The sequence below is a fragment of the Salmo salar genome, chromosome ssa24 (assembly GCF_905237065.1).
Source record: "Salmo salar chromosome ssa24, Ssal_v3.1, whole genome shotgun sequence".
Classification (NCBI taxonomy): domain Eukaryota; kingdom Metazoa; phylum Chordata; class Actinopteri; order Salmoniformes; family Salmonidae; genus Salmo; species Salmo salar.
Genome location: NC_059465.1, coordinates 47,045,131 through 47,070,836, shown reverse-complemented (window position 1 = coordinate 47,070,836; position 25,706 = coordinate 47,045,131). Strand labels below are relative to the sequence as shown.

Here is a 25,706-nt window from a genome sequence, read left to right as displayed (position 1 = left end):
GCAGCAGCTACTCTTCCTGGGGTTTATTATGGATCCCCATTAGTTCCTGCCAAGGCAGCAGCTACTCTTCCTGGGGTTTATTATGGATCCCCATTAGTTCCTGCCAAGGCAGCAGCTACTCTTCCTGGGGTTTATTATGGATCCCCATTAGTTCCTGCCAATGCAGCAGCTACTCTTCCTGGGGTCCAGCAACATTAGGGAAGTTATATACAATTTAAAATATTACATGACAATAACATTTCATAACACTTTTCACAATACATTTAGTGTGTTACCTCAGACCACTACTACCACATATCTACAATACATTTAGTGTGTTACCTCAGGCCTCATATCTACAATACATTTAGTGTGTTACCTCAGGCCACATAACTACAATACATTTAGTGTGTTACCTCAGACCACTACTACCACATAACTACAATACATTTAGTGTGTTACCTTAGACCACTACTACCTCATATCTACAATACATTTAGTGTGTTACCTCAGGCCTCATAACTACAACACATTTAGTGTGTTACCTCAGGCCACATATCTACAATACATTTAGTGTTTTACCTCAGGCCACATATCTACAATACATTTAGTGGGTTACCTCAGGCCACATAACTACAATACATTTAGTGTTTTACCTCAGGCCTCATAACTACAATACATTTAGTGTATTACCTCAGGCCACATATCTACAATACATTTAGTGTATTACCTCAGGCCACATATCTACAATACATTTAGTGTTTTACCTCAGGCCTCATAACTACAATACATTTAGTGGGTTACCTCAGGCCACATAACTACAATACATTTAGTGTTTTACCTCAGGCCTCATAACTACAATACATTTAGTGTATTACCTCAGGCCACATATCTACAATACATTTAGTGTTTTACCTCAGGCCTCATAACTACAATACATTTAGTGTGTTACCTCAGGCCACATATCTACAATACATTTAGTGTTTTACCTCAGGCCACATATCTACAATACATTTAGTGTGTTACCTCAGGCCACATATCTACAATACATTTAGTGTGTTACCTCAGGCCACATATCTACAATACAGCATCCATGTGTACGTGTTTGTAGAGTGCTTGTTTTATCAGGTGTAAATGTTTACCTGTGTGTGTCTCTTCACAGTCCCTGCTGCTCCATAAGGTGTATTTTTAATCTGTTGTTTAAATCTCATTCTACTTCTTGCATCAGTTACCTGATGTGGAATAGAGTTCCATGTAGTCATGGCTCTATGTAGTACTGTGCTCCTCCCATAGTCTGTTCTGGACTTGGGGACTGTGAAGAGACCTCTGGTGGCATGTCTTGTGGGGTATGGATGGGTGTCTGAGCTGTGTGCCAGTAGTTTAAACAGACCTCTGGTGGCATGTCTTGTGGGGTATGTATGGGTGTCTGAGCTGTGGGCCAGTCAGTTTAAACAGACCTCTGGTGGCATGTCTTGTGGGGTATGGATGGGTTACAAAAACAAGTAATGATGAGACAATCTGTCAAGGTTGTTGTCGGTGAATGAGGACCAAAACGCAGCAGGTACGTGAATGCTCATCTTGATTTTTAATTATCTTCAAAACCGAACATACAAAACACAAAAAACGAACACTCGACAAATAAACAGTCTGGTAAGGCACAAGGCTATACACAGAATAATCACCCACAATTCACACATACAAACACACCCTAATATATGGAACTCTCAATCAAAGGCAGATAGACAACACCTGCCTTCAACTGAGAGTCCCAACCCCAATCAACCAAACATAGAAACACACAACCTAGACTAACCATAGAATTACTAAACATAAACCAAAACCCGGAATTACTAAATCAAACACCCTTTACACAAAACACACCACCCCGAACCACAGAAAACAAATACCCCCTGCCACGCCCTGACCAAACTACAAAACAATTAACCTTATATACTGGCCAGGACGTGACAGTACCCCCCCTTAAAGGTGCTACCCCAGAAGCACCTTAACAAAAAAATAACCCCAAGCAACACCAACAAAAAGTCCCCTTTTCTAAAGGGAGGGAAGGGAGGGTGGCTGCCGTCAACGACGGCACTGTGCTACACCCCCTCCCCAACCCACCTATTTCTGGAGGTGGCTCTGGCTCCGGCCGTTCCAGGCTGTCGGGCCACTCTGGCTTCGCCCGGGGGGCAGTCGGGGCAGTCTGGCAATTCGGGAGAGTCTGGGCAGTCTGGCAATTCGGGAGAGTCTGGGCAGTCTGGCAATTCGGGACAGTCTGGGCAGTCTGGCAATTCGGGACAGTCTGGGCAGTCTGGCAATTCGGGACAGTCTGGGCAGTCTGGCAATTCGGGACAGTCTGGGCAGTCTGGCAATTCGGGACAGTCTGGGCAGTCTGGCAATTCGGGACAGTCTGGGCAGTCTGGCAATTCTGGGCAGTCTGGCAATTCGGGACAGTCTGGGCAGTCTGGCAATTCGGGACAGTCTGGGCAGTCTGGCAATTCGGGACAGTCTGGGCAGTCTGGCAATTCGGGACAGTCTGGGCAGTCTGGCCACTCCGGCAGTTCAGGGCAGTCTGGCCACTCCGGCAGTTCAGGGCAGTCTGGCCACTCCGGCAGTTCAGGGCAGTCTGGCCACTCCGGCAGTTCAGGGCAGTCTGGCCACTCCGGCAGTTCAGCGCAGTCTGGCCACTCCGGCAGTTCAGCGCAGTCTGGCCACTCCGGCAGTTCAGCGCAGTCTGGCCACTCCGGCAGTTCAGCGCAGTCTGGCCACTCCGGCAGTTCAGCGCAGTCTGGCCACTCCGGCAGTTCAGCGCAGTCTGGCCACTCCGGCAGTTCAGCGCAGTCCGGCCACTCCGGCAGTTCAGGGCAGTCCGGCCACTCCGGCAGTTCAGCGCAGTCCGGCCACTCCGGCAGTTCAGCGCAGTCCGGCCACTCCGGCAGTTCAGCGCAGTCCGGCCACTCCGGCAGTTCAGCGCAGTCCGGCCACTCCGGCAGTTCAGCGCAGTCTGGCCACTCCGGCAGTTCAGCGCAGTCTGGCCACTCCGGCAGTTCAGCGCAGTCTGGCCACTCCGGCAGTTCAGCGCAGTCTGGCCACTCCGGCAGTTCAGCGCAGTCTGACCACTCCGGCAGTTCAGCGCAGTCTGACCTCTCTGGCGACTGTTGACTGGCGGGCAGCTCTGACGACTGTTGACTGGCGGGCAGCTCTGACGACTGTTGACTGGCGGGCAGCTCTAACGATGACTGTTGACTGGCGGGCAGCTCTGACGATGACTGTTGACTGGCGGGCAGCTCTGATGATGACTGTTGACTGGCGGGCAGCTCTGACGATGACTGTTGACTGGCGGGCAGCTCTGACGATGACTGTTGACTGGCGGGCAGCTCTGACGATGACTGTTGACTGGCGGGCAGCTCTGACGATGACTGTTGACTGGCGGGCAGCTCTGACGATGACTGTTGACTGGCGGGCAGCTCTGATGATGACTGTTGACTGGCGGGCAGCTCTGATGAAGACTGTTGACTGGCGGGCAGCTCTGATGAAGACTGTTGACTGGCGAGGCTGGATTGACGCACTTGTAGCCTGGTGCGTGGTGCTGGTACTGGGCTTACCAGATTATGTACACGCACCTCCAGGCTAGTGCGGGGAGCGGGAACAGGACGAGTCGGACTGGGTTGACGCACTTCCGGGTCCGCACGAGAGACAGGAGCTGGAAACCCAGGGCTATGGAGGCGCACAGCCGGTCTAGATCTTACCTCCTGCACAACCCGCCTTGGCTGGATGGAACTAGTAGCCCTGTACGAGCGGGGTGCTCGTACAGGGCAGACTGGGCTGTGCAGGGGCCTGATGGTAGCCGTGCGTGAGCGGGAGTTGGGTAGCCTGGTCCTCGGAGGCGTACCGGCGACCAGATGCGCTGCGCAGGCATCCTCCTACCAGGCTGGATGCCCGCTCTAGCACGGCACCTGCGAGGGGCTGAAATAACGCGCACCGGACTGTGCGTGCGTATGGGTGAGATAGTGCGCTCCTCAGCGAAACATAGCGCTCTCCACCCCATACGCTCCTCCATATAACCACGAGTAGCTGGCTTCCGGCTCTTCTTACGCCTAGCCAAACTACCCGTGTGCCCCCCCCCAAAATTTTCTTGGGGGTGCCTCTCGTGCTTCTCCTTCAGCGCGTACTTGGCCTCGTACCACCGCCTCTCTGCCTTGGCTGCCTCAATTTCCCCCTGCGGGCGTCGATAATCCCCAGCCTGATGCCAGGGTCCGGCCCCGTCCAGAACTTCCTCCCAAGTCCACTTCTCCCGCCAGTCCAACTCGAACTCCGTCTGCTCCTTCCTCTGCTGCTTGGTCCTTTGGTGGTGGGTGATTCTGTCAAGGTTGTTGTCGGTGAATGAGGACCAAAACGCAGCAGGTACGTGAATGCTCATCTTGATTTTTAATTATCTTCAAAACCGAACATACAAAACACAAAAAACGAACACTCGACAAATAAACAGTCTGGTAAGGCACAAGGCTATACACAGAATAATCACCCACAATTCACACATACAAACACACCCTAATATATGGAACTCTCAATCAAAGGCAGATAGACAACACCTGCCTTCAACTGAGAGTCCCAACCCCAATCAACCAAACATAGAAACACACAACCTAGACTAACCATAGAATTACTAAACATAAACCAAAACCCGGAATTACTAAATCAAACACCCTTTACACAAAACACACCACCCCGAACCACAGAAAACAAATACCCCCTGCCACGCCCTGACCAAACTACAAAACAATTAACCTTATATACTGGCCAGGACGTGACACAATCTCTCTTCCACTTTGATCCATGAGAGATTTACATACATATTATCATTGTTAGCTCTCTGTGTACATTGAAGGGCCAGCCGTGCCGCCCTGTTCTGAGACAATTGTAATTTCCCGAGGTCCCTCTTTGTGGCACCTGACCACACGACTGAACAGTAGTCCAGGTGCGACAAAACTAGGGCCTGTAGGACCTGCCTTGCTGATAGTGTTGTTAAGAAGGTAGAAACTAGGGCCTGTAGGACCTGCCTTGCTGATAGTGTTGTTAAGAAGGTAGAAACTAGGGCCTGTAGGACCTGCCTTGTTGATAGTGTTGTTAAGAAGGTAGAAACTAGGGCCTGTAGGACCTGCCTTGTTGATAGTGTTGTTAAGAAGGTAGAAACTAGGGCCTGTAGGACCTGCCTTGGTGATAGTGTTGTTAAGAAGGTAGAAACTAGGGCCTGTAGGACCTGCCTTGTTGATAGTGTTGTTAAGAAGGCAGAGCAGCGCTTTATTATGGACAGACTTCTCCCCATCTTAGCTACTGTTGTATCAATATGTTTTGACCAGGACAGTTTACAATCCAGGGTTACTCCAAGCAGTTTAGTCACATCAACTTGCTCAATTTCCACATTATTTACTCAAATATTTAGTTGAGATTTAGGATTTAGTGAATGATTTGTCCCAAATATATTTGCTTTTATTTTTATATATATATATTTAGGACTAACTTATTCCTTGCCATCCATTCTGAAACTAACTGAAGCGCTTTGTTAAGTGTTGCAGGGATTTCACTCACTGTAGTAGTGAATTTGTATAGTGTTGAGTCATACTCAAAGCCAGTGGCTTGTCATTGGTAAAGATTGAAAAAAGCAAGGGGCCTAGATAGCAGCCCTGGGGAATTCCTGATTCTACCTGGATTATGTTGGAGAGGCTTCCATTAAAGAACACCCTCTGTGTTCTGTTAGACAGGTAACTCTTTATCCACAATATAGCAGGGGGTTTAAAGCCATTATAGCAGGGGGTGTAAAGTCATTATAGCAGGGGGTGTAAAGCCATAACGCATACGTTTTTCCAGCAGCAGACAATGATCGATAATGTCAAAAGCCGCACTGAAGTCTAACAAAACAGTTCCCACAATTTTTTTATGATAAATTTATCTCGGCCATTCATCAGTCATTTGTGTAAGTGTTGTGCTTGTTGAATATCCTTCCCTTTAAGCATGCTGAAAGTCTGTTGTCAATTTGTTTACTGTAAAATAGCATTGTATCTGGTCAAACACCATTTTTCTTTAAGTTTAAGGGTTGGTAACAGGATGATTGGTCGGCTATTTGAGCCAGTAAAGGGGGCTTTACTATTCTTGGGTGGCGGAATGACTTATGCTTCACTCCAGGCCTGAGGGCACAAACTTTCTTGTAGGAAAATAGGAGTGGCAATATCGTCCGCTATTATCCTCAGTCATTTTCCATCCAGATTGTCAGACCCCGGTGGCTTGTCATTGTTGATAGACAACAATTATTTGTTCACCTCTTCCTCACTCACTTTACGGAATTCAAAATGACGATGCTTGTCTTTCATAATTTGATCAGTTATACTTGGATGTGTAGTGTCAGCGTTTGTTGCTGGCATGTCTTAGTTTGCTAATCTTTCCAATAAAAAAAAATATTAAAAGGCAATATCAGTGGGTTTTGTGATGAATGAGCAATCTGATTTAATGAATGATGGAGCTGAGTTTGCCTTTTTGCCCAGAATTTCATTTAAGGAGCTCCAAAGCTTTTTACTATCATTCTTTATATAATTTATCTTTGTTTCATAGAACAGTTTATTTTCTTTTTAATCAGTTTTAGTCACGTTGTTTATACGTCATTTCAACCAACGTTGACTCAACGTGGAAAAATGATTGGATTTGCAAAAAAGTCATCAAGGTAAGGACATTTCGTCTTATTTTCACCCAACATTTAACTTAAATCCGCTGACATTGTTTGTTAATTTCACATATAATTTACGTTAGTTGACAACTTAACCATACTGGGTTATAGGTCCATGACAATAACAAGTATCAACACTGGGGTTATAGGTCCATGACAATAACAAGTATCAATACTGGGGTTATAGGTCCATGACAATAACAAGTATCAATACTGGGGTTATAGGTCCATGACAATAACAAGTATCAATACTGGGGTTATAGGTCCATGACAATAACAAGTATCAATACTGGGTTATAGGTCCGTATCAATACTGGGGTTATAGGTCCATGACAATAACAAGTATCAATACTGGGGTTATAGGTCCATGACAATAACAAGTATCAATACTGGGGTTATAGGTCCATGACACGGTTGTCGTATGATGGAGACCAAGGGTGTATCGTTCCACATTTTATTATAACTGTGAAACGATGCAAGACATACAAATAAACGAATAAACAAAAACAACAAACCGTGACGAAGAGGTGCAACATGCACTAACTCAAAATAATCTCCCACAAACCCAGGTGGGAAAAACATCTACTTAAATATGATCCCCAATTAGAGACAACGATGACCAGCTGCCTCTAATTGGAGATCATCCCCCCCAAAAAAACAAACATAGAAAAACAGAAACTAGAACATAACAACATAGAAAATTTAAACTGGACAAAACCTCGTCACGCCCTGACCTACTCTACCGTAGAAAATCCATGACAATATTACGTGGAACTTCTCTAATCTGGAATGGAGAGCATATGTATCCTGAGAGAGAGAGAGAGAGAGAGAGAGAGAGAGAGAGAGAGAGAGAGAGAGAGAGAGAGAGAGAGAGAGAGAGAGAGAGAGAGAGAGAAAAAGAGAGAGAGCGAGAGGGAGAGAGAGAGAGGGAGAGAGAGAGAGAGAGAGAGAGAGAGCGAGAGAGCGAGAGGGAGAGAGCGAGAGGGAGAGAGAGAGAGGGAGAGAGAGCGCGCTGTCCAGCGTGGGACGGACGGATGGGGAAATAATCATTTCCTGCCGAGTGACCCAGAACAAGACCGCAGTGACATCACAGGAGGATGGGTTAGAGGGTGGGGTTGGGAAGCCCCTATCTAATAACCGTACATGGATCTGGTGTGTAGGGGACGCGCTGCAGCATCCGGATCGCACCGTGATATACAGGATGCGTGCGCTTAGCTCTATTGAACTGGCCTAAATAGGGGAGAAAGCCTTTAATACCCGACAATAAGCCGTTTCATTCAGCACCGCGCGGCCCAGACATACAGCGCTTTGCAGAAGTAGTTTTCACGCGTTGTCAGTTGAGATGACATGATGACTCAGTCTGTTGGTGCATCACGACGACCGGGGCCGTTGGCCCGAGATGTGACGAGCATCTGGTTTTCAACACCACAGTAACCTAGGCTACTATTAATCAAATAACTTGAGAAGAACCATGTTTTACTTTAATAAATATTCTAAGACAAATTGAAGTGAGTTTTTTTTTACATTTTTTATAAATAATTGAATTGCTCATGAAAAAAAGGAAACATTTTAATTTAACGTTGACCAACTATATTATAGAAACAAGAGGACATAGGTTATTATAACCTATCTGTCCTGAGCATCTCTCTCTCTCTCTCCCTCCCAGTAGTAATACCCAGCTGGTCCCAGTAGTACCACCCAGCTGGTCCCAGTAGTAATACCCAGCTGGTCCCAGTAGTAATACCCAGCTGGTCCCAGTAGTAATACCCAGCTGGTCCCAGTAGTACCACCCAGCTGGTCCCAGTAGTAATACCCAGCTGGTCCCAGTAGTAATACCCAGCTGGTCCCAGTAGTACCACCCAGCTGGTCCCAGTAGTAATACCCAGCTGGTCCCAGTAGTACCACCCAGCTGGTCCCAGTAGTAATACCCAGCTGGTCCCAGTAGTAATACCCAGCTGGTCCCAGTAGTACCACCCAGCTGGTCCCAGTAGTAATACCCAGCTGGTCCCAGTAGTAATACCCAGCTGGTCCCAGTAGTAATACCCAGCTGGTCCCAGTAGTAATACCCAGCTGGTCCCAGTAGTAATACCCAGCTGGTCCCAGTAGTACCACCCAGCTGGTCCCAGTAGTAATACCCAGCTGGTCCCAGTAGTACCACCCAGCTGGTCCCAGTAGTAATACCCAGCTGGTCCCACTAGCCATATATTTTACCAAACACAACATCCTTCAGCTTCAATGAAAGCTGAGAAAGGGGACGATTTGCTGTCGATGGATGGAGAGATCTGCCCAGATCTGAACAAAACCAAGAGCTGCTTCTCTCTTCAACACTATTAGCTACTAGGTGGACCTGGGGAAGAGGGAGTCCTTATTCACTCAACGGAGAGAGAGAGAGAGAGAGCAACTTTGATTTAACTTTTCAACTTCACGGCAGACACGCAGAGCGGAGCGCGTTGCAGGAGCACAGAGCACTGTCGTTTTGTTGGCTATCACCTCATCTTTTCTTTCTTTCTTTTAGTGAGTGTCGAGTTTTTCCAGGTGATTTATTAAACAAATGAACACTGGTCGAATCTCAAGGTGATGCCACCTATTTTCACTGTTAAGAGGAGCTGGGACACGCGTTCTTAGTGGGAGATTTTGACCAGCAAGTTGTTCTGACTGCAAGTGTCCACCACTACTACTATTTCTCACTGGGAACATGGCTCTCTGTCCGCAGTTACTGCTGCTGCTCGGATGGACCTATCTATTCGGTGGATATTGCGCGATGTTGAAAGATCATTTCACTGGGTTGAAAAGAAAAAGTGAATCTGAGTACTCAGGTGCCCCCCGGGGGGACAAAGACGGCTCAGAGAAAAACGAGCCAGACCTGTTTTTACAGGATACTATGACGGAACACATGCAGATGCTTTACGACAAATACAACTGTGAAGGATTTCCTTTCAAGGATGGGAATACGGTCCGCAGCTTTAAAGCGCATTGGGGTAAATCGAATTAAATGTGTATTTGTCACATGCCGAATTTAACGAATGTAGAATTAACAATGAAATTCTTCCTTAGAAGCCTTTCACAACTATGTAGAGTTACCATAAATGTAATTTTAAAAATATATATGAACACAAGAGGAATAAAATACACAAGAATCCAACATGTGAGTCCAACATGTTACAAACTGGTTGAATCAATGTTGTTTCCACGTCATTTCAAACCCCTTCAAAAAATATATATGTGATGACGTTGAATCAACAACTAATTGCATTTTTCAAAAAGTAATCAACATTAGCGCTTTTCATTTCATTTATTTATTTTTTTAAACGTAGATCCAAGAGTGAAATTGTTTGCTGATTTCAAGTTCGTTTACAACTCAACCAAATGTAAAACAAAACTAGACATTGAATTGATTGATGTCTGTGCCCTGTGGAATGGAACTATACAGGGAGTACCCGTACCAGATCAACGTGTAGAGGTATGAGGTCTACCTGAAGGCAGGGTAAAGTGACCAGGCATCAGGATAGATAATAATAAGGTAGATATGGACATGAAGGCAGGGTAAAGTGACTAGGCATCAGGATAGATAACAATAAGGTATTTGAGGTAGATATGTACATGAAGGCAGGGTAAAGTGACTAGGCATCAGGATAGATAATAATAAGGTATTTGAAGTAGATATGTACATGAAGGCAGGGTAAAGTGACATCAGGATAGATAATAATAAGATGAAAATAAAGAACACAGTAACGGCAGCAAATTATTAGTGTGAAAGTGTTTGTGTTGTCGGTATGAGTGTGTGTGTGTGTATGAGTGTTTGTGTTTGTGTTGTCGGTATGAGTGTTTGTGTGTATGAGTGTTTGTGTTGTCGGTATGAGTGTTTGTGTTGTCGGTATGAGTGTGTGTGTGTGTATGAGTGTTTGTGTTGTCGGTATGAGTGTTTGTGTTGTCGGTATGAGTGTTTGTGTTGTCGGTATGAGTGTTTGTGTTGTCGGTATGAGTGTGTGTGTGTATGAGTGTTTGTGTTGTCGGTATGAGTGTTTGTGTTGTCGGTATGAGTGTTTGTGTTGTCGGTATGAGTGTTTGTGTTGTCGGTATGAGTGTTTGTGTTGTCGGTATGAGTGTTTGTGTGTATGAGTGTTTGTGTTGTCGGTATGAGTGTTTGTGTTGTCGGTATGAGTGTGTGTGTGTGTATGAGTGTTTGTGTTGTCGGTATGAGTGTTTGTGTTGTCGGTATGAGTGTTTGTGTTGTCGGTATGAGTGTTTGTGTTGTCGGTATGAGTGTGTGTGTGTGTATGAGTGTTTGTGTTGTCGGTATGAGTGTTTGTGTTGTCGGTATGAGTGTGTGTGTGTGTATGAGTGTTTGTGTTGTCGGTATGAGTGTTTGTGTTGTCGGTATGAGTGTGTGTGTGTGTATGAGTGTTTGTGTTGTCGGTATGAGTGTTTGTGTTGTCGGTATGAGTGTTTGTGTTGTCGGTATGAGTGTGTGTGTGTATGAGTGTTTGTGTTGTCGGTATGAGTGTTTGTGTGTATGAGTGTTTGTGTTGTCGGTATGAGTGTTTGTGTTGTCGGTATGAGTGTGTGTGTGTGTATGAGTGTTTGTGTTGTCGGTATGAGTGTGTGTGTGTGTATGAGTGTTTGTGTTGTCGGTATGAGTGTTTGTGTTGTCGGTATGAGTGTTTGTGTGTATGAGTGTTTGTGTTGTCGGTATGAGTGTTTGTGTTGTCGGTATGAGTGTGTGTGTGTATGAGTGTTTGTGTTGTCGGTATGAGTGTTTGTGTGTATGAGTGTTTGTGTTGTCGGTATGAGTGTTTGTGTTGTCGGTATGAGTGTGTGTGTGTGTATGAGTGTTTGTGTTGTCGGTATGAGTGTGTGTGTGTGTATGAGTGTTTGTGTTGTCGGTATGAGTGTTTGTGTTGTCGGTATGAGTGTGTGTGTGTGTATCTAGTGTATGTGAATGTGTGTGGGTTTTGTGTGAGACTGTCAGTGTAGGGTGTGATTGTGTGTATATAGTGTCTGTGTCTGTGTGTGTGTGTGTGTGTGTGTGTGTGTGTGTGTGTATATATATATATATATAGTGGACAAAACATTAAGAACACTTGCTCTCTCCATGACACAGACTGACCAGGTGAATCCAGGTATAAATCTATGATCCCTTATTGATGTCACCTGTTAAATCCACTTCAATCAGTTTAGATGAAGGGGAGGAGACAGGAAGGATTTATAAGCATTGAGACAATTGAGACATGGATTGTGTGTTTGTGCCGTTCAGAGGGTGAACAGGCAAGACAACATATTTAAGAGCCTTTGAACGGGGTATGGTAGTAGGTGCCAGGCGCACCGGTTTGAGTGTGTCAAGAACTGCAACGCAGCTGGGATTTTCATGGTCAACACTTAACCTTGTGTATCAAGAATGGTCCACCGCCCAAAAGACAACTTGTCCAGCCAACTTGATACAACTGTGGGAAGCATTGGAGTTAACATGGGCCAGCATCCCTGTGGAACGATTTAGACACCTTGTAGAGTCCATTACCCTGATGAATTGATGCTGTTTTGAGGACAAAAGGTGGTGCGACTCAATATTAGGAAGGTGTTTGTATAGTTGGGACTATAAAGCACTTGTTGATCCAAAGCCCAACCAATGGAACACTGAGCCCATTACCCAAACGGAACGGCTGATTCACCTGTTGTTTAGTAGCCTGGGGAAATGAACGGCTGTTTCACCTGTTGTTTAGTAGCCTGGGGAAATTAACGGCTGTTTCACCTGTTGTTTAGTAGCCTGGGGAAATGAACGGCTGTTTCACCTGTTGTTTAGTAGCCTGGGGAAATGAAAGGCTGCGTCACCTGTTGTTTAGTAGCCTAGGGAAATGAACGGCTATTTCACCTGTTGTTTAGTAGCCTAGGGAAATGAACAGCTGTTTCACCTGTTGTTTAGTAGCCTGGGGAAATGAACGGCTGTTTCACCTGTTGTTTAGTAGCCTGGGGAAATGAACGGCTGTTTCACCTGTTGTTTAGTAGCCTGGGGAAATGAACGGCTGTTTCACAGGTTGTTTAGTAGCCTGGGGAAATGAACGGCTGTTTCACAGGTTGTTTAGTAGCCTGGGGAAATGAACGGCTGCTTCACAGGTTGTTTAGTAGCCCAGGGAAATGAACGGCTGTTTCACCTGTTGTTTAGTAGCCTGGGGAAATGAACGGCTGATTCACCGGTTGTTTAGTAGCCCAGGGAAATGAACGGCTGCTTCACAGGTTGTTTAACCCTAACCCTAACCTTAACCGTAGGGAAATGGTTTGGACTAACAGTAGCCTTCAAGCCTGTTATACATTTTTGTGTCTGTGTTTATGGGTGAGTAGCCAATGAAAGGACAGGTCATTTGTGTCTGTGTTTATGGGTGAGTAGCCAATGAAAGGACAGGTCATTTGTGTCTGTGTTTATGGGTGAGTAGCCAATGAAAGGACAGGTCATTTGTGTCTGTTTGTGTTACATCTGCATTTTCCTTTAACTTTATTCAACTTTCCAATGGAATGTCTGGTGTAAACTGGGCTGGTGTGGCCTATCTAACTCCTAAATATAAATGTTTTTTACATTCAAGAGGCCATTATGCAGTTGTCACGCTGGGATATAACCACTGATATCATAGAACTCCCTATTGCCATGTAGAACCCGTCAGGGTTCAGCACCCATACGTTAGAAAACAGTGCCTCCTGCTGGAATGTGTTGATAATGCAGGGGGATGGATAAGGTAGGCAATGCTGTGTTCACTGCCGTCACTGCAGCCTACAGAAAACCCACACAGAACATTCCCTTCAGGTTCTCTTTCCAAATAACATTCTGTCAAACTAACATTTGTTAACTGGGAACCAAATGACTAGTGATTGGTTATTATTGCAAGATTTCCCTAGAAAATGCCATTTGAAGCTTTGAAACACTTGAATGATAGGGTTTGTGGACCTGGCTTAAATAGCCTCTAATTATAATTTTTTTGTTCTGCTCCAGGTTTGAAACTAAATTGAACGATATGCACATAGAGATCCTATAATTCATGTAATTGTGTGGACACGTGGACCTCTCTGACTTATACTCTCTATTCCAGGGGTGTTCAAATCTTACCATATTACTGCTGCTTCTCTGTTCTACCTGATCATTAATTGCACCCACCTGGTGTCAGAGGTATAAATCATTTGAATGTGTGGGCTCTATACTAACTGCCCCGTCCTATTGCTCTCCCAGGCACCATCAACAACCAGCAGCTCCAGATCTTCAACCTGACCTCTCTCACCAAGTCAGAGGCCGTCCTGTCGGCCACGCTCCACTACTACATAGGAGACCTCCAGAACAGCACCCGGCACCCTGGCTGCAGCAGCACCACCAGGCCCAAGAGCTGTGGAGCTCCGTCCCCGTTCCGCCACGGCCCCAGGAGACACAGCCACGTCCAGATGGGTGTGTGGAGCTTCTCCTCAGTGGATAACCACACCAGGGCTTTGGGCCACTTTGTGATCAACATGTCTACACTATACAGGGACTTCATCTCTTGGCAGTGGAAGGACGTCACCCGGGTGGTGAACCAAGCCAAGCATCATCGTGAGCTACTGATCGGGATAGACGTGGCATCCCAGCCTGGACCCAGGCCCTGGAAGAAGCTCCTCTCAGACCGCTCTCCTTACATCCTGGTCTACGCCAACGACTCGGCCATCTCCGAGCCTGAGAGCGTGGTGTCGACACTACAGAGGCATCAAACGACGACTACGGCTGGAGAAGGGGCTTTCGCCTCTGGCTTCGATAGACTGGGGCTGCACGCTCGGAATAACACCGCCGCGCAACAACAGGCGCCTCCTCACAGACGCCGGCGCTCGGCTAGCGTCCTCCTCCCACTCCAGAACAACGAGTTACCGGGGCCGGAGTACCCGTATGAGACGACGGGCTGGGACGAGACCAGCCCCTACGAACCGCTGGAGAACAAGCCAGTCCGTCGGCCGAGGAAAAAGACGCGTGGTAAGAGCCAGAGGCACGGCGGTAAGATGCCCCTGCTGCAGTTTGATGAGCAGACGATAAAGAAGTCTCGTAAGAAGCAGTGGAACGAACCACGGAACTGTGCTCGTCGCTATCTGAAGGTGGACTTTGCAGATATTGGCTGGAGCGAGTGGATTATATCTCCCAAGTCTTTTGATGCCTACTACTGCTCAGGGTCATGTCAGTTCCCCATGCCTAAGGTATGTCTTCATGCTTCATGTAATAATAATATAATGTGCCAGTATGTGTTTCCCAGACAGGGTCCCCAACCCTCATCCTGGAGAGATGCAGGTTCTGATACTTGGTTAGACAGGGTCCCCAACCCTCATCCTGGAGAGCTGTATGGTTCTGATACTTGGTTAGACAGGGTCCCCAACCCTCATCCTGCAGAGCTGTATGGTTCTGATACTTGGTTAGACAGGGTCCCCAACCCTCATCCTGGAGAGCTGCAGGTTCTGATACTTGGTTAGACAGGGTCCCCAACCCACATCCTGGAGAGCTGCAGGTTCTGATACTTGGTTAGACAGGGTCCCCAACCCTCATCCTGGAGAGCTGCAGGTTCTGATACTTGGTTAGACAGGGTCCCCAACCCTCATCCTGGAGAGCTGTATGGTTCTGATACTTGGTTAGACAGGGTCCCCAACCCACATCCTGCAGAGCTGCAGGTTCTGATACTTGGTTAGACAGGGTCCCCAACCCACATCCTGGAGAGCTGTATGGTTCTGATACTTGGTTAGACAGGGTCCACAACCCTCATCCTGGAGAGCTGCAGGTTCTGATACTTGGTTAGACAGGGTCCCCAACCCTCATCCTGGAGAGCTGTATGGTTCTGATACTTGGTTAGACAGGGTCCCCAACCCTCATCCTGCAGAGCTGCAGGTTCTGATACTTGGTTAGACAGGGTCCCCAACCCTCATCCTGGAGAGCTGTATGGTTCTGATACTTGGTTAGACAGGGTCCCCAACCCTCATCCTGGAGAGCTGTATGGTTCTGATACTTGGTTAGCCAGGGTCCCCAACCCTCATCCTGGAGAGCTGTATGGTTCTGATACTTGGTTAGCCAGGGTCCCCAACCCTCATCCTGGAGAGCTGTATGGTTCTGATACTTGGTTAGACAGGGTCCCCAACCCTCATCCTGCAGAGCTGCAGGTTCTGATACTTGGTTAGCCAGGGTCCCCAACCCTCGTCCTGCAGAGCTGCAGGTTCTGATACTTGGTTAGACAGGGTCCCCAACCCTCATCCTGGAGAGCTGCAGGTTCTGATACTTGGTTAGACAGGGTCCACAACCCTCATCCTGGAGAGCTGCAGGTTCTGATACTTGGTTAGCCAGGGTCCCCAACCCTCATCCTGGAGAGCTGTATGGTTCTGATACTTGGTTAGACAGGGTCCCCAACCCTCATCCTGCAGAGCTGCAGGTTCTGATACTTGGTTAGACAGGGTCCCCAACCCTCATCCTGCAGAGCTGTATGGTTCTGATACTTGGTTAGACAGGGTCCCCAACCCTCATCCTGCAGAGCTGCAGGTTCTGATACTTGGTTAGCCAGGGTCCCCAACCCTCATCCTGCAGAGCTGCAGGTTCTGATACTTGGCTAGACAGGGTCCCCAACCCTCATCCTGGAGAGCTGTATGGTTCTGATACTTGGTTAGACAGGGTCCCCAACCCTCATCCTGGAGAGCTGCAGGTTCTGATACTTGGTTAGACAGGGTCCCCAACCCTCATCCTGGAGAGCTGCAGGTTCTGATACTTGGTTAGACAGGGTCCCCAACCCTCATCCTGCAGAGCTGCAGGTTCTGATACTTGGTTAGACAGGGTCCCCAACCCTCATCCTGCAGAGCTGTATGGTTCTGATACTTGGTTAGACAGGGTCCCCAACCCTCATCCTGCAGAGCTGTATGGTTCTGATACTTGGTTAGACAGGGTCCCCAACCCTCATCCTGGAGAGCTGTATGGTTCTGATACTTGGTTAGACAGGGTCCCCAACCCTCATCCTACAGAGCTGTATGGTTCTGATACTTGGTTAGACAGGGTCCCGAACCCTCATCCTGGAGAGCTGTATGGTTTTGATACTTGGTTAGACAGGGTCCCCAACCCTCATCCTGCAGAGCTGTATGGTTCTGATACTTGGTTAGACAGGGTCCCCAACCCTCATCCTGGAGAGCTGTATGGTTCTGATACTTGGTTAGACAGGGTCCCCAACCCTCATCCTGGAGAGCTGTATGGTTCTGATACTTGGTTAGACAGGGTCCCCAACCCTCATCCTGCAGAGCTGTATGGTTCTGATACTTGGTTAGACAGGGTCCCCAACCCTCATCCTTCAGAGCTGTATGGTTCTGATACTTGGTTAGACAGGGTCCCCAACCCTCATCCTGCAGAGCTGTATGGTTCTGATACTTGGTTAGACAGGGTCCCCAACCCTCATCCTGGAGAGCTGTATGGTTCTGATACTTGGTTAGCCAGGGTCCCCAACCCTCATCCTGGAGAGCTGTATGGTTCTGATACTTGGTTAGACAGGGTCCCCAACCCTCATCCTGGAGAGCTGTATGGTTCTGATACTTGGTTAGACAGGGTCCCCAACCCTCATCCTGGAGAGCTGTATGGTTCTGATACTTGGTTAGACAGGGTCCCCAAACCTCATCCTGCAGAGCTGTATGGTTCTGATACTTGGTTAGACACGGTCCCCAACCCTCATCCTGGAGAGCTGTATGGTTCTGATACTTGGTTAGACAGGGTCCCCAACCCTCATCCTGGAGAGCTGTATGGTTCTGATACTTGGTTAGACAGGGTCCCCAACCCTCATCCTGGAGAGCTGTATGGTTCTGATACTTGGTTAGACAGGGTCCCCAACCCTCATCCTGGAGAGCTGTATGGTTCTGATACTTGGTTAGACAGGGTCCCCAACCCTCATCCTGGAGAGCTGTATGGTTCTGATACTTGGTTAGACAGGGTCCCCAACCCTCATCCTGCAGAGCTGTATGGTTCTGATACTTGGTTAGACAGGGTCCCCAACCCTCATCCTGCAGAGCTGTATGGTTCTGTAACTTGGTTAGACAGGGTCCCCAACCCTCATCCTGGAGAGCTGTATGGTTCTGATACTTGGTTAGACAGGGTCCCCAACCCTCATCCTGCAGAGCTGTATGGTTCTGATACTCGGTTAGACAGGGTCCCCAACCCTCATCCTGGAGAGCTGTATGGTTCTGATACTTGGTTAGCCAGGGTCCCCAACCCTCATCCTGGAGAGCTGTATGGTTCTGATACTTGGTTAGACAGGGTCCCCAACCCTCATCCTGGAGAGCTGTATGGTTCTGATACTTGGTTAGACAGGGTCCCCAACCCTCATCCTGCAGAGCTGTATGGTTCTGATACTTGGTTAGACAGGGTCCCCAACCCTCATCCTGGAGAGCTGTATGGTTCTGATACTTGGTTAGACAGGGTCCCCAACCCTCATCCTGGAGAGCTGTATGGTTCTGATACTTGGTTAGACAGGGTCCCCAACCCTCATCCTGGAGAGCTGTATGGTTCTGATACTTGGTTAGACAGGGTCCCCAACCCTCATCCTGGAGAGCTGTATGGTTCTGATACTTGGTTCGCCAGGGTCCCCAACCCTCATCCTGCAGAGCTGTATGGTTCTGATACTTGGTTAGACAGGGTCCCCAACCCTCATCCTGGAGAGCTGTATGGTTCTGATACTTGGTTAGCCAGGGTCCCCAACCCTCATCCTGGAGAGCTGTATGGTTCTGATACTTGGTTAGACAGGGTCCCCAACCCTCATCCTGGAGAGCTGTATGGTTCTGATACTTGGTTAGACAGGGTCCCCAACCCTCATCCTGCAGAGCTGTATGGTTCTGATACTTGGTTAGACAGGGTCCCCAACCCTCATCCTGCAGAGCTGTATGGTTCTGATACTTGGTTAGACAGGGTCCCCAACCCTCATCCTGGAGAGCTGTATGGTTCTGATACTTGGTTAGACAGGGTCCCCAACCCTCATCCTGCAGAGCTGTATGGTTCTGATAATTGGTTAGACAGGGTCCCCAACCCTCATCCTGCAGAGCTGTATGGTTCTGATACTTGGTTAGCCAGGGTCCCCAACCCTCATCCTGGAGAGCTGCAGGTTCTGATACTTGGTTAGCCAGGGTCCCCAACCCTCATCCTGGAGAGCTGCAGGTTCTGATACTTGGTTAGCCAGGGTCCCCAACCCTCATCCTGGAGAGCTGCAGGTTCTGATACTTGGTTAGACAGGGTCCCCAACCCTCATCCTGGAGAGCTGTATGGTTCTGATACTTGGTTAGACAGGGTCCCCAACCCTCATCCTGCAGAGCTGTATGGTTCTGATACTTGGTTAGCCAGGGTCCCCAACCCTCATCCTGGAGAGCTGCAGGTTCTGATACTTGGTTAGCCAGGGTCCCCAACCCTCATCCTGGAGAGCTGTAGGTTCTGATACTTGGTTAGCCAGGGTCCCCAACCCTCATCCTGGAGAGCTGCAGGTTCTGATACTTGGTTAGCCAGGGTCCCCAACCCTCATCCTGGAGAGCTGTATGGTTCTGATACTTGGTTAGACAGGGTCCCCAACCCTCATCCTGCAGAGCTGTATGGTTCTGATACTTGGTTAGACAGGGTCCCCAACCCTCATCCTGCAGAGCTGTATGGTTCTGATACTCGGTTAGACAGGGTCCCCAACCCTCATCCTGCAGAGCTGTATGGTTCTGATACTTGGTTAGCCAGGGTCCCCAACCCTCATCCTGGAGAGCTGCAGGTTCTGATACTTGGTTAGCCAGGGTCCCCAACCCTCATCCTGGAGAGCTGCAGGTTCTGATACTTGGTTAGCCAGGGTCCCCAACCCTCATCCTGGAGAGCTGCAGGTTCTGATACTTGGTTAGCCAGGGTCCCCAACCCTCATCCTGCAGAGCTGTATGGTTCTGATACTTGGTTAGACAGGGTCCCCAACCCTCATCTTGGAGAGCTGCAGGTTCTGATACTTGGTTAGACAGGGTCCCCAACCCACATCCTGGAGAGCTGCAGGTTCTGATACTTGGTTAGCCAGGGTCCCCAACCCTCATCCTGCAGAGCTGTATGGTTCTGATACTTGGTTAGACAGGGTCCCCAACCCTCATCCTGGAGAGCTGCAGGTTCTGATACTTGGTTAGCCAGGGTCCCCAACCCTCATCCTGCAGAGCTGTATGGTTCTGATACTTGGTTAGCCAGGGTCCCCAACCCTCATCCTGGAGAGCTGCAGGTTCTGATACTTGGTTAGCCAGGGTCCCCAACCCTCATCCTGGAGAGCTGCAGGTTCTGATACTTGGTTAGCCAGGGTCCCCAACCCTCATCCTGGAGAGCTGCAGGTTCTGATACTTGGTTAGCCAGGGTCCCCAACCCTCATCCTGGAGAGCTGCAGGTTGAGCAGGTTTTTGTTCTGGCAGGCATTTGTTCCAAGTTCTTGATGTAACAAAGTCCTGCACAGTCCTGCACAGTGTAGCTCTCCAGAGCCTGGCTTGGCAGGGTCATATAACAGCAACTCACAGACTCAGTTTGTCAACTTCAGTGGCCCTTCAGCTCCACCGTGTGGCAGACTGTAGGACTACTGTTGTCTACCGTTGTTTCTCCATTATGATCTTAACACTTGGGTTTCCGCATTTTTCTGCTCATGATCCCAAATTTACGTCAACAAATTCCGGTGACCCCGATTTGGAGAGTAATGTAGTTTATTGCTTTTTGATATTGAACAACAAGGGGGATGTGAAATGTCGTATATTATGACTTGCAGTCTGTGTTGATAGCAATTGAACACAAGTGTGCATATGATGTTTTGACTTACTTTTCTTTCAACAACCTGTCACTGAGTCGAGAATGGTGACATCACGCCGGCTCTCTCAGACATCGTCCGGTTAGTTACTCCAGTCAGATGGAACGTCGCCCGGTTAGTTACTCCAGTCAGAAGGAACGTCGCCCGGTTAGTTACTCCAGTCAGAAGGAACGTCGCCCGGTTAGTTACTCCAGTCAGAAGGAACGTCGCCCGGTTAGTTACTCCAGTCAGAAGGTACGTCGTCCCGTTAGTTACTCCAGTCAGAAGGAACGTCGTCCGGTTAGTTACTCCAGTCAGAAGGTACGTCGTCCGGTTAGTTACTCCAGTCAGAAGGTACGTCGTCCGGTTAGTTACTCCAGTCAGAAGGAACGTCGTCCGGTTAGTTACTCCAGTCAGAAGGAACGTCGTCCCGTTAGTTACTCCAGTCAGAAGGTACGTCGTCCCGTTAGTTACTCCAGTCAGAAGGAACGTCGCCCGGTTAGTTACTCCAGTCAGAAGGTACGTCGTCCCGTTAGTTACTCCAGTCAGAAGGAACGTCGTCCCGTTAGTTACTCCAGTCAGAAGGAACGTCGCCCGGTTAGTTACTCCAGTCAGAAGGAACGTCGTCCCGTTAGTTACTCCAGTCAGAAGGAACGTCGTCCCGTTAGTTACTCCAGTCAGAAGGAACGTCGTCCCGTTAGTTACTCCAGTCAGAAGGTACGTCGTCCCGTTAGTTACTCCAGTCAGAAGGTACGTCGTCCCGTTAGTTACTCCATTCAGAAGGAACGTCGTCCCGTTAGTTACTCCAGTCAGAAGGAACGTCGTCCCGTTAGTTACTCCAGTCAGAAGGAACGTCGCCCGGTTAGTTACTCCAGTCAGAAGGAATGTCATCTTTAACTTCCTCCTTCTCTTCTGTCCTGTAGTCTCTGAAGCCTAGTAACCACGCCACCATCCAGAGCATTGTGAGAGCGGTAGGGGTGGTGTCCGGTATACCCGAGCCCTGCTGTGTCCCAGACAAGATGTCTTCACTCTCCATCCTCTTCTTCGACGAGGACAAGAACGTGGTACTCAAAGTCTACCCAAACATGACTGTGGATTCCTGCGCCTGCAGATAGGGACAATTACCACACACACACACGCACACACACACACACACACACACACACAGAACAATCTCTCTGCAACATAGCCACCTCTCAAGGATCAATGATTTTCCACTTTTGCACTGGCAGAGAGATGAGGGATTACAGTCTACTATCTAAATGAAGATGGACCATTTCAGGGAAAGACTGCTGGACCTTCCTCCTACTGGAAGCCTGAAGCACCCTGGGAAATAAACAGCTGACTAGTCTCATCATCATCACCATCATCGCTATCACCACCATCATCATCATCGTCGTCATGGCTTTTTACTTGTTTGAATACCGCTGGAGAGGAGGACCTAATGCAGTTTGAGGCAGCACCTTAATGAGGCGAAAACACCCCGAATGAAGGACCTTCTGTGATTCCTGAGCTCCAAAAGTATTGGGACAGGGGACACATTTGTTGTTGATTTGACTCTGTACTGCAGCACTTAGGATTTTAAATGATTCATTATGACTACGAGGTTAAAGTGCAGACTGTCAGCTTTCATTTGAGTGTATTTTCATTCATATCGGGTAAACCGTTTAGAAAGTACAGCACTTTCTGTACCTAGTCCAGCCATTTTAGGGGACCAGAAGTATTGGGACAAATTCACTTATGTGTATTAAAGTTGTCCTTAATGAATCACAATGAGTGAGAAAGTTACAGATGCACACATACGCCCATGATATTTGTGCGTCTTTAACTTCCTCACTCATCACGATTATCTGTAACCACGGTAACATCCAGATTTAAATGTAGAAGTGTTTACAAAACATATTCTATTCTTATTTACAATTAAAGTGACTCCAAAATGACACAATACATTATTTACCATTCATTTCTATTGGGCACACAATAATCTGAAACACAACCAAAACAAACAGCAAATGCATCCCAACAATGTTATAGAGTCACAAGCTGGATGTTGTCATTGCATGCTTGGAATATGGAACCAAATACTTCACTTTTCCTCTAAAACTGAGGAAACATATAAATGAATTTGTCCCAATACTTTTGGTCCCCTAAAATGGGGGAACTTGGTACAAAAAAGTGCTGTATCATTTCAAATCTAAAGTGCTAGAGTACAAAGCCAAAACAGTTCACTGTATCTGCCCCTGTTTTAATAACCACAGGACCCCAGTACAGCCCCTGTTTTAATAACCAAAGGACCCCAGTACAGCCCCTGTTTTAATAACCACAGCACCCCAGTACAGCCCCTGTTTTAATAACCAAAGGACCCCAGTACAGCCCCTGTTTTAATAACCACAGGACCCCAGTACAGCCCCTGTTTTAATAACCACAGGACCCCAGTACAGCCCCTGTTTTAATAACCACAGGACCCCAGTACTGCCCCTGTTTTAATAACCACAGGACCCCAGTACAGCCCCTGTTTTAATAACCACAGGACCCCAGTACAGCCCCTGTTTTAATAACCACAGGACCCCAGTACAGCCCCTGTTTTAATAACCACAGGACCCCAGTACAGCCCCTGTTTTAATAACCACAGGACCCCAGTACAGCCCCTGTTTTAATAACCACAGGACCCCAGTACAGCCCCTGTTTTAATAACCACAGGACCCCAGTACTGCCCCTGTTTTAATAACCACAGGACCCCAGTACAGCCCCTGTTTTAATAACCACAGGACCCCAGTACAGCCCCTGTTTTAATAACCACAGGACCCCAGTACAGCCCCTGTTTTAATAACCACAGGACCCCAGTACAGCCCCTGTTTTAATAACCACAGGACCCCAGTACAGCCCCTGTTTTAATAACCACAGGACCCCAGTACAGCCCCTGTTTTAATAACCACAGGACCCCAGTACAGCCCCTGTTTTAATAACCACAGGACCCCAGTACAGCCCCTGTTTTAATAACCACAGGACCCCAGTACTGCCCCTGTTTTAATAACCACAGGACCCCAGTACAGCCCCTGTTTTAATAACCACAGGACCCCAGTACAGCCCCTGTTTTAATAACCACAGGACCCCAGTACAGCCCCTGTTTTAATAACCAAAGGACCCCAGTACAGCCCCTGTTTTAATAACCACAGGACCCCAGTACTGCCCCTGTTTTAATAACCACAGGACCCCAGTACAGCCCCTGTTTTAATAACCACAGGACCCCAGTACTGCCCCTGTTTTAATAACCACAGGACCCCAGTACTGCCCCTGTTTTAATAACCACAGGACCCCAGTACAGCCCCTGTTTTAATAACCACAGTACCCCAGTACAGCCCCTGTTTTAATAACCAAAGGACCCCAGTACAGCCCCTGTTTTAATAACCACAGGACCCCAGTACAGCCCCTGTTTTAATAACCACAGGACCCCAGTACAGCCCCTGTTTTAATAACCAAAGGACCCCAGTACAGCCCCTGTTTTAATAACCACAGGACCCCAGTACAGCCCCTGTTTTAATAACCAAAGGACCCCAGTACAGCCCCTGTTTTAATAACCACAGGACCCCAGTACAGCCCCTGTTTTAATAACCACAGGACCCCAGTACAGCCCCTGTTTTAATAACCACAGGACCCCAGTACTGCCCCTGTTTTAATAACCACAGGACCCCAGTACTGCCCCTGTTTTAATAACCACAGGACCCCAGTACAGCCCCTGTTTTAATAACCACAGTACCCCAGTACAGCCCCTGTTTTAATAACCAAAGGACCCCAGTACAGCCCCTGTTTTAATAACCACAGGACCCCAGTACAGCCCCTGTTTTAATAACCACAGGACCCCAGTACAGCCCCTGTTTTAATAACCAAAGGACCCCAGTACAGCCCCTGTTTTAATAACCACAGTACCCCAGTACAGCCCCTGTTTTAATAACCAAAGGACCCCAGTACAGCCCCTGTTTTAATAACCACAGGACCCCAGTACAGCCCCTGTTTTAATAACCACAGGACCCCAGTACTGCCCCTGTTTTAATAACCACAGGACCCCAGTACAGCCCCTGTTTTAATAACCACAGGACCCCAGTACAGCCCCTGTTTTAATAACCACAGGACCCCAGTACAGCCCCTGTTTTAATAACCACAGGACCCCAGTACAGCCCCTGTTTTAATAACCACAGTACCCCAGTACAGCCCCTGTTTTAATAACCACAGGACCCCAGTACAGCCCCTGTTTTAAAAACCACAGGACCCCAGTACTGCCCCTGTTTTAATAACCACAGGACCCCAGTACAGCCCCTGTTTTAATAACCACAGGACCCCAGTACAGCCCCTGTTTTAATAACCACAGGACCCCAGTACAGCCCCTGTTTTAATAACCACAGTACCCCAGTACAGCCCCTGTTTTAATAACCACAGGACCCCAGTACTGCCCCTGTTTTAATAACCACAGGACCCCAGTACAGCCCCTGTTTTAATAACCACAGGACCCCAGTACAGCCTCATCACCCCAGTACAGCCTCATCACCCCAGTACAGCCTCATCACCCCAGTACAGCCTCATCACCCCAGTACAGCCTCATCACCCCAGGAAAGCCTCATCACCCCAGTACAGCCTCATCACCCCAGTATTGCCTCAGTGGGACTTTTCTGGGTTGACTGAAGTGGTCAGACAGACACACATTCTATATCCTTCCTCCCCAGTTATGAGTTGTTGTTTTTTACCATTACAAAGGAACCTCCTCCACCTCTTCCTCCTCCCCCTTTCCTCTTCTCCACCTCTTCCTCTACCACCTCCTCTTCCTCCTCTCTTCCACCTCTCCGTCCTCCTCCCTCTCCAACTCCTCCTCCCTCTCCAACTCCTCCACCTCTTCCTCCTCCCTCCCTCCCTCCCTCCCTCCCTCCCTCCCTCCCTCCCTCCCTCCCTCCCTCCCTCTCCTCTTCCTCTCCCTCCTCCACATCCTCCTCCTCCCTCATCTCCACCTCCTCATCCTCTTCACCTCCTCCTCCTCTTCACATCTACCTCTTCACCTCCACCTCTTCCTTTTACCTCCTCCTCTTCCTCTTCCTCCACCTTCCTCTCCAACTCCTCCACCTCTTCCTCCTCCTCCCTCTCGTACTCATCCTCCATTTTGTACTGCATGGTTATATGTTACAGTGTCTATGTCCCTACTATGACTGTGTTACTCACTATATATGAACATCATGTGTACATACGTATTGCCTTGG

General features: G+C 48.1%; 1 protein-coding gene across 1 annotated transcript; it reads left to right on the top strand.

Moving 5' to 3' along the window:
- The first annotated feature begins 8,363 nt into the window (after positions 1–8,363).
- On the top strand, positions 8,364–25,334 carry LOC106585985 (bone morphogenetic protein 3). Its single transcript, XM_014172740.2, has 3 exons — positions 8,364–9,675; positions 13,908–14,887; positions 21,387–25,334. The coding sequence occupies exons 1-3, from the start codon at positions 9,393–9,395 to the stop codon at positions 21,576–21,578; spliced, it is 1,455 nt and encodes a 484-aa protein (XP_014028215.1). The 5' UTR covers positions 8,364–9,392; the 3' UTR covers positions 21,579–25,334.
- Positions 25,335–25,706: the final 372 nt, after the last annotated feature.

What these genes read in the sequence shown, in the direction of transcription:
- LOC106585985 (XM_014172740.2), top strand. Translation starts at nt 9,393, where the DNA reads ATGGCTCTCTGTCCGCAGTTACTGCTGCTGCTCGGATGGACCTATCTA. An exon ending in CAGCTTTAAAGCGCATTGGG is followed by an intron (nt 9,676 to 13,907) that starts GTAAATCGAATT and finishes TTGCTCTCCCAG; the next exon opens with GCACCATCAACAACCAGCAG. An exon ending in GTCAGTTCCCCATGCCTAAG is followed by an intron (nt 14,888 to 21,386) that starts GTATGTCTTCAT and finishes TCTGTCCTGTAG; the next exon opens with TCTCTGAAGCCTAGTAACCA.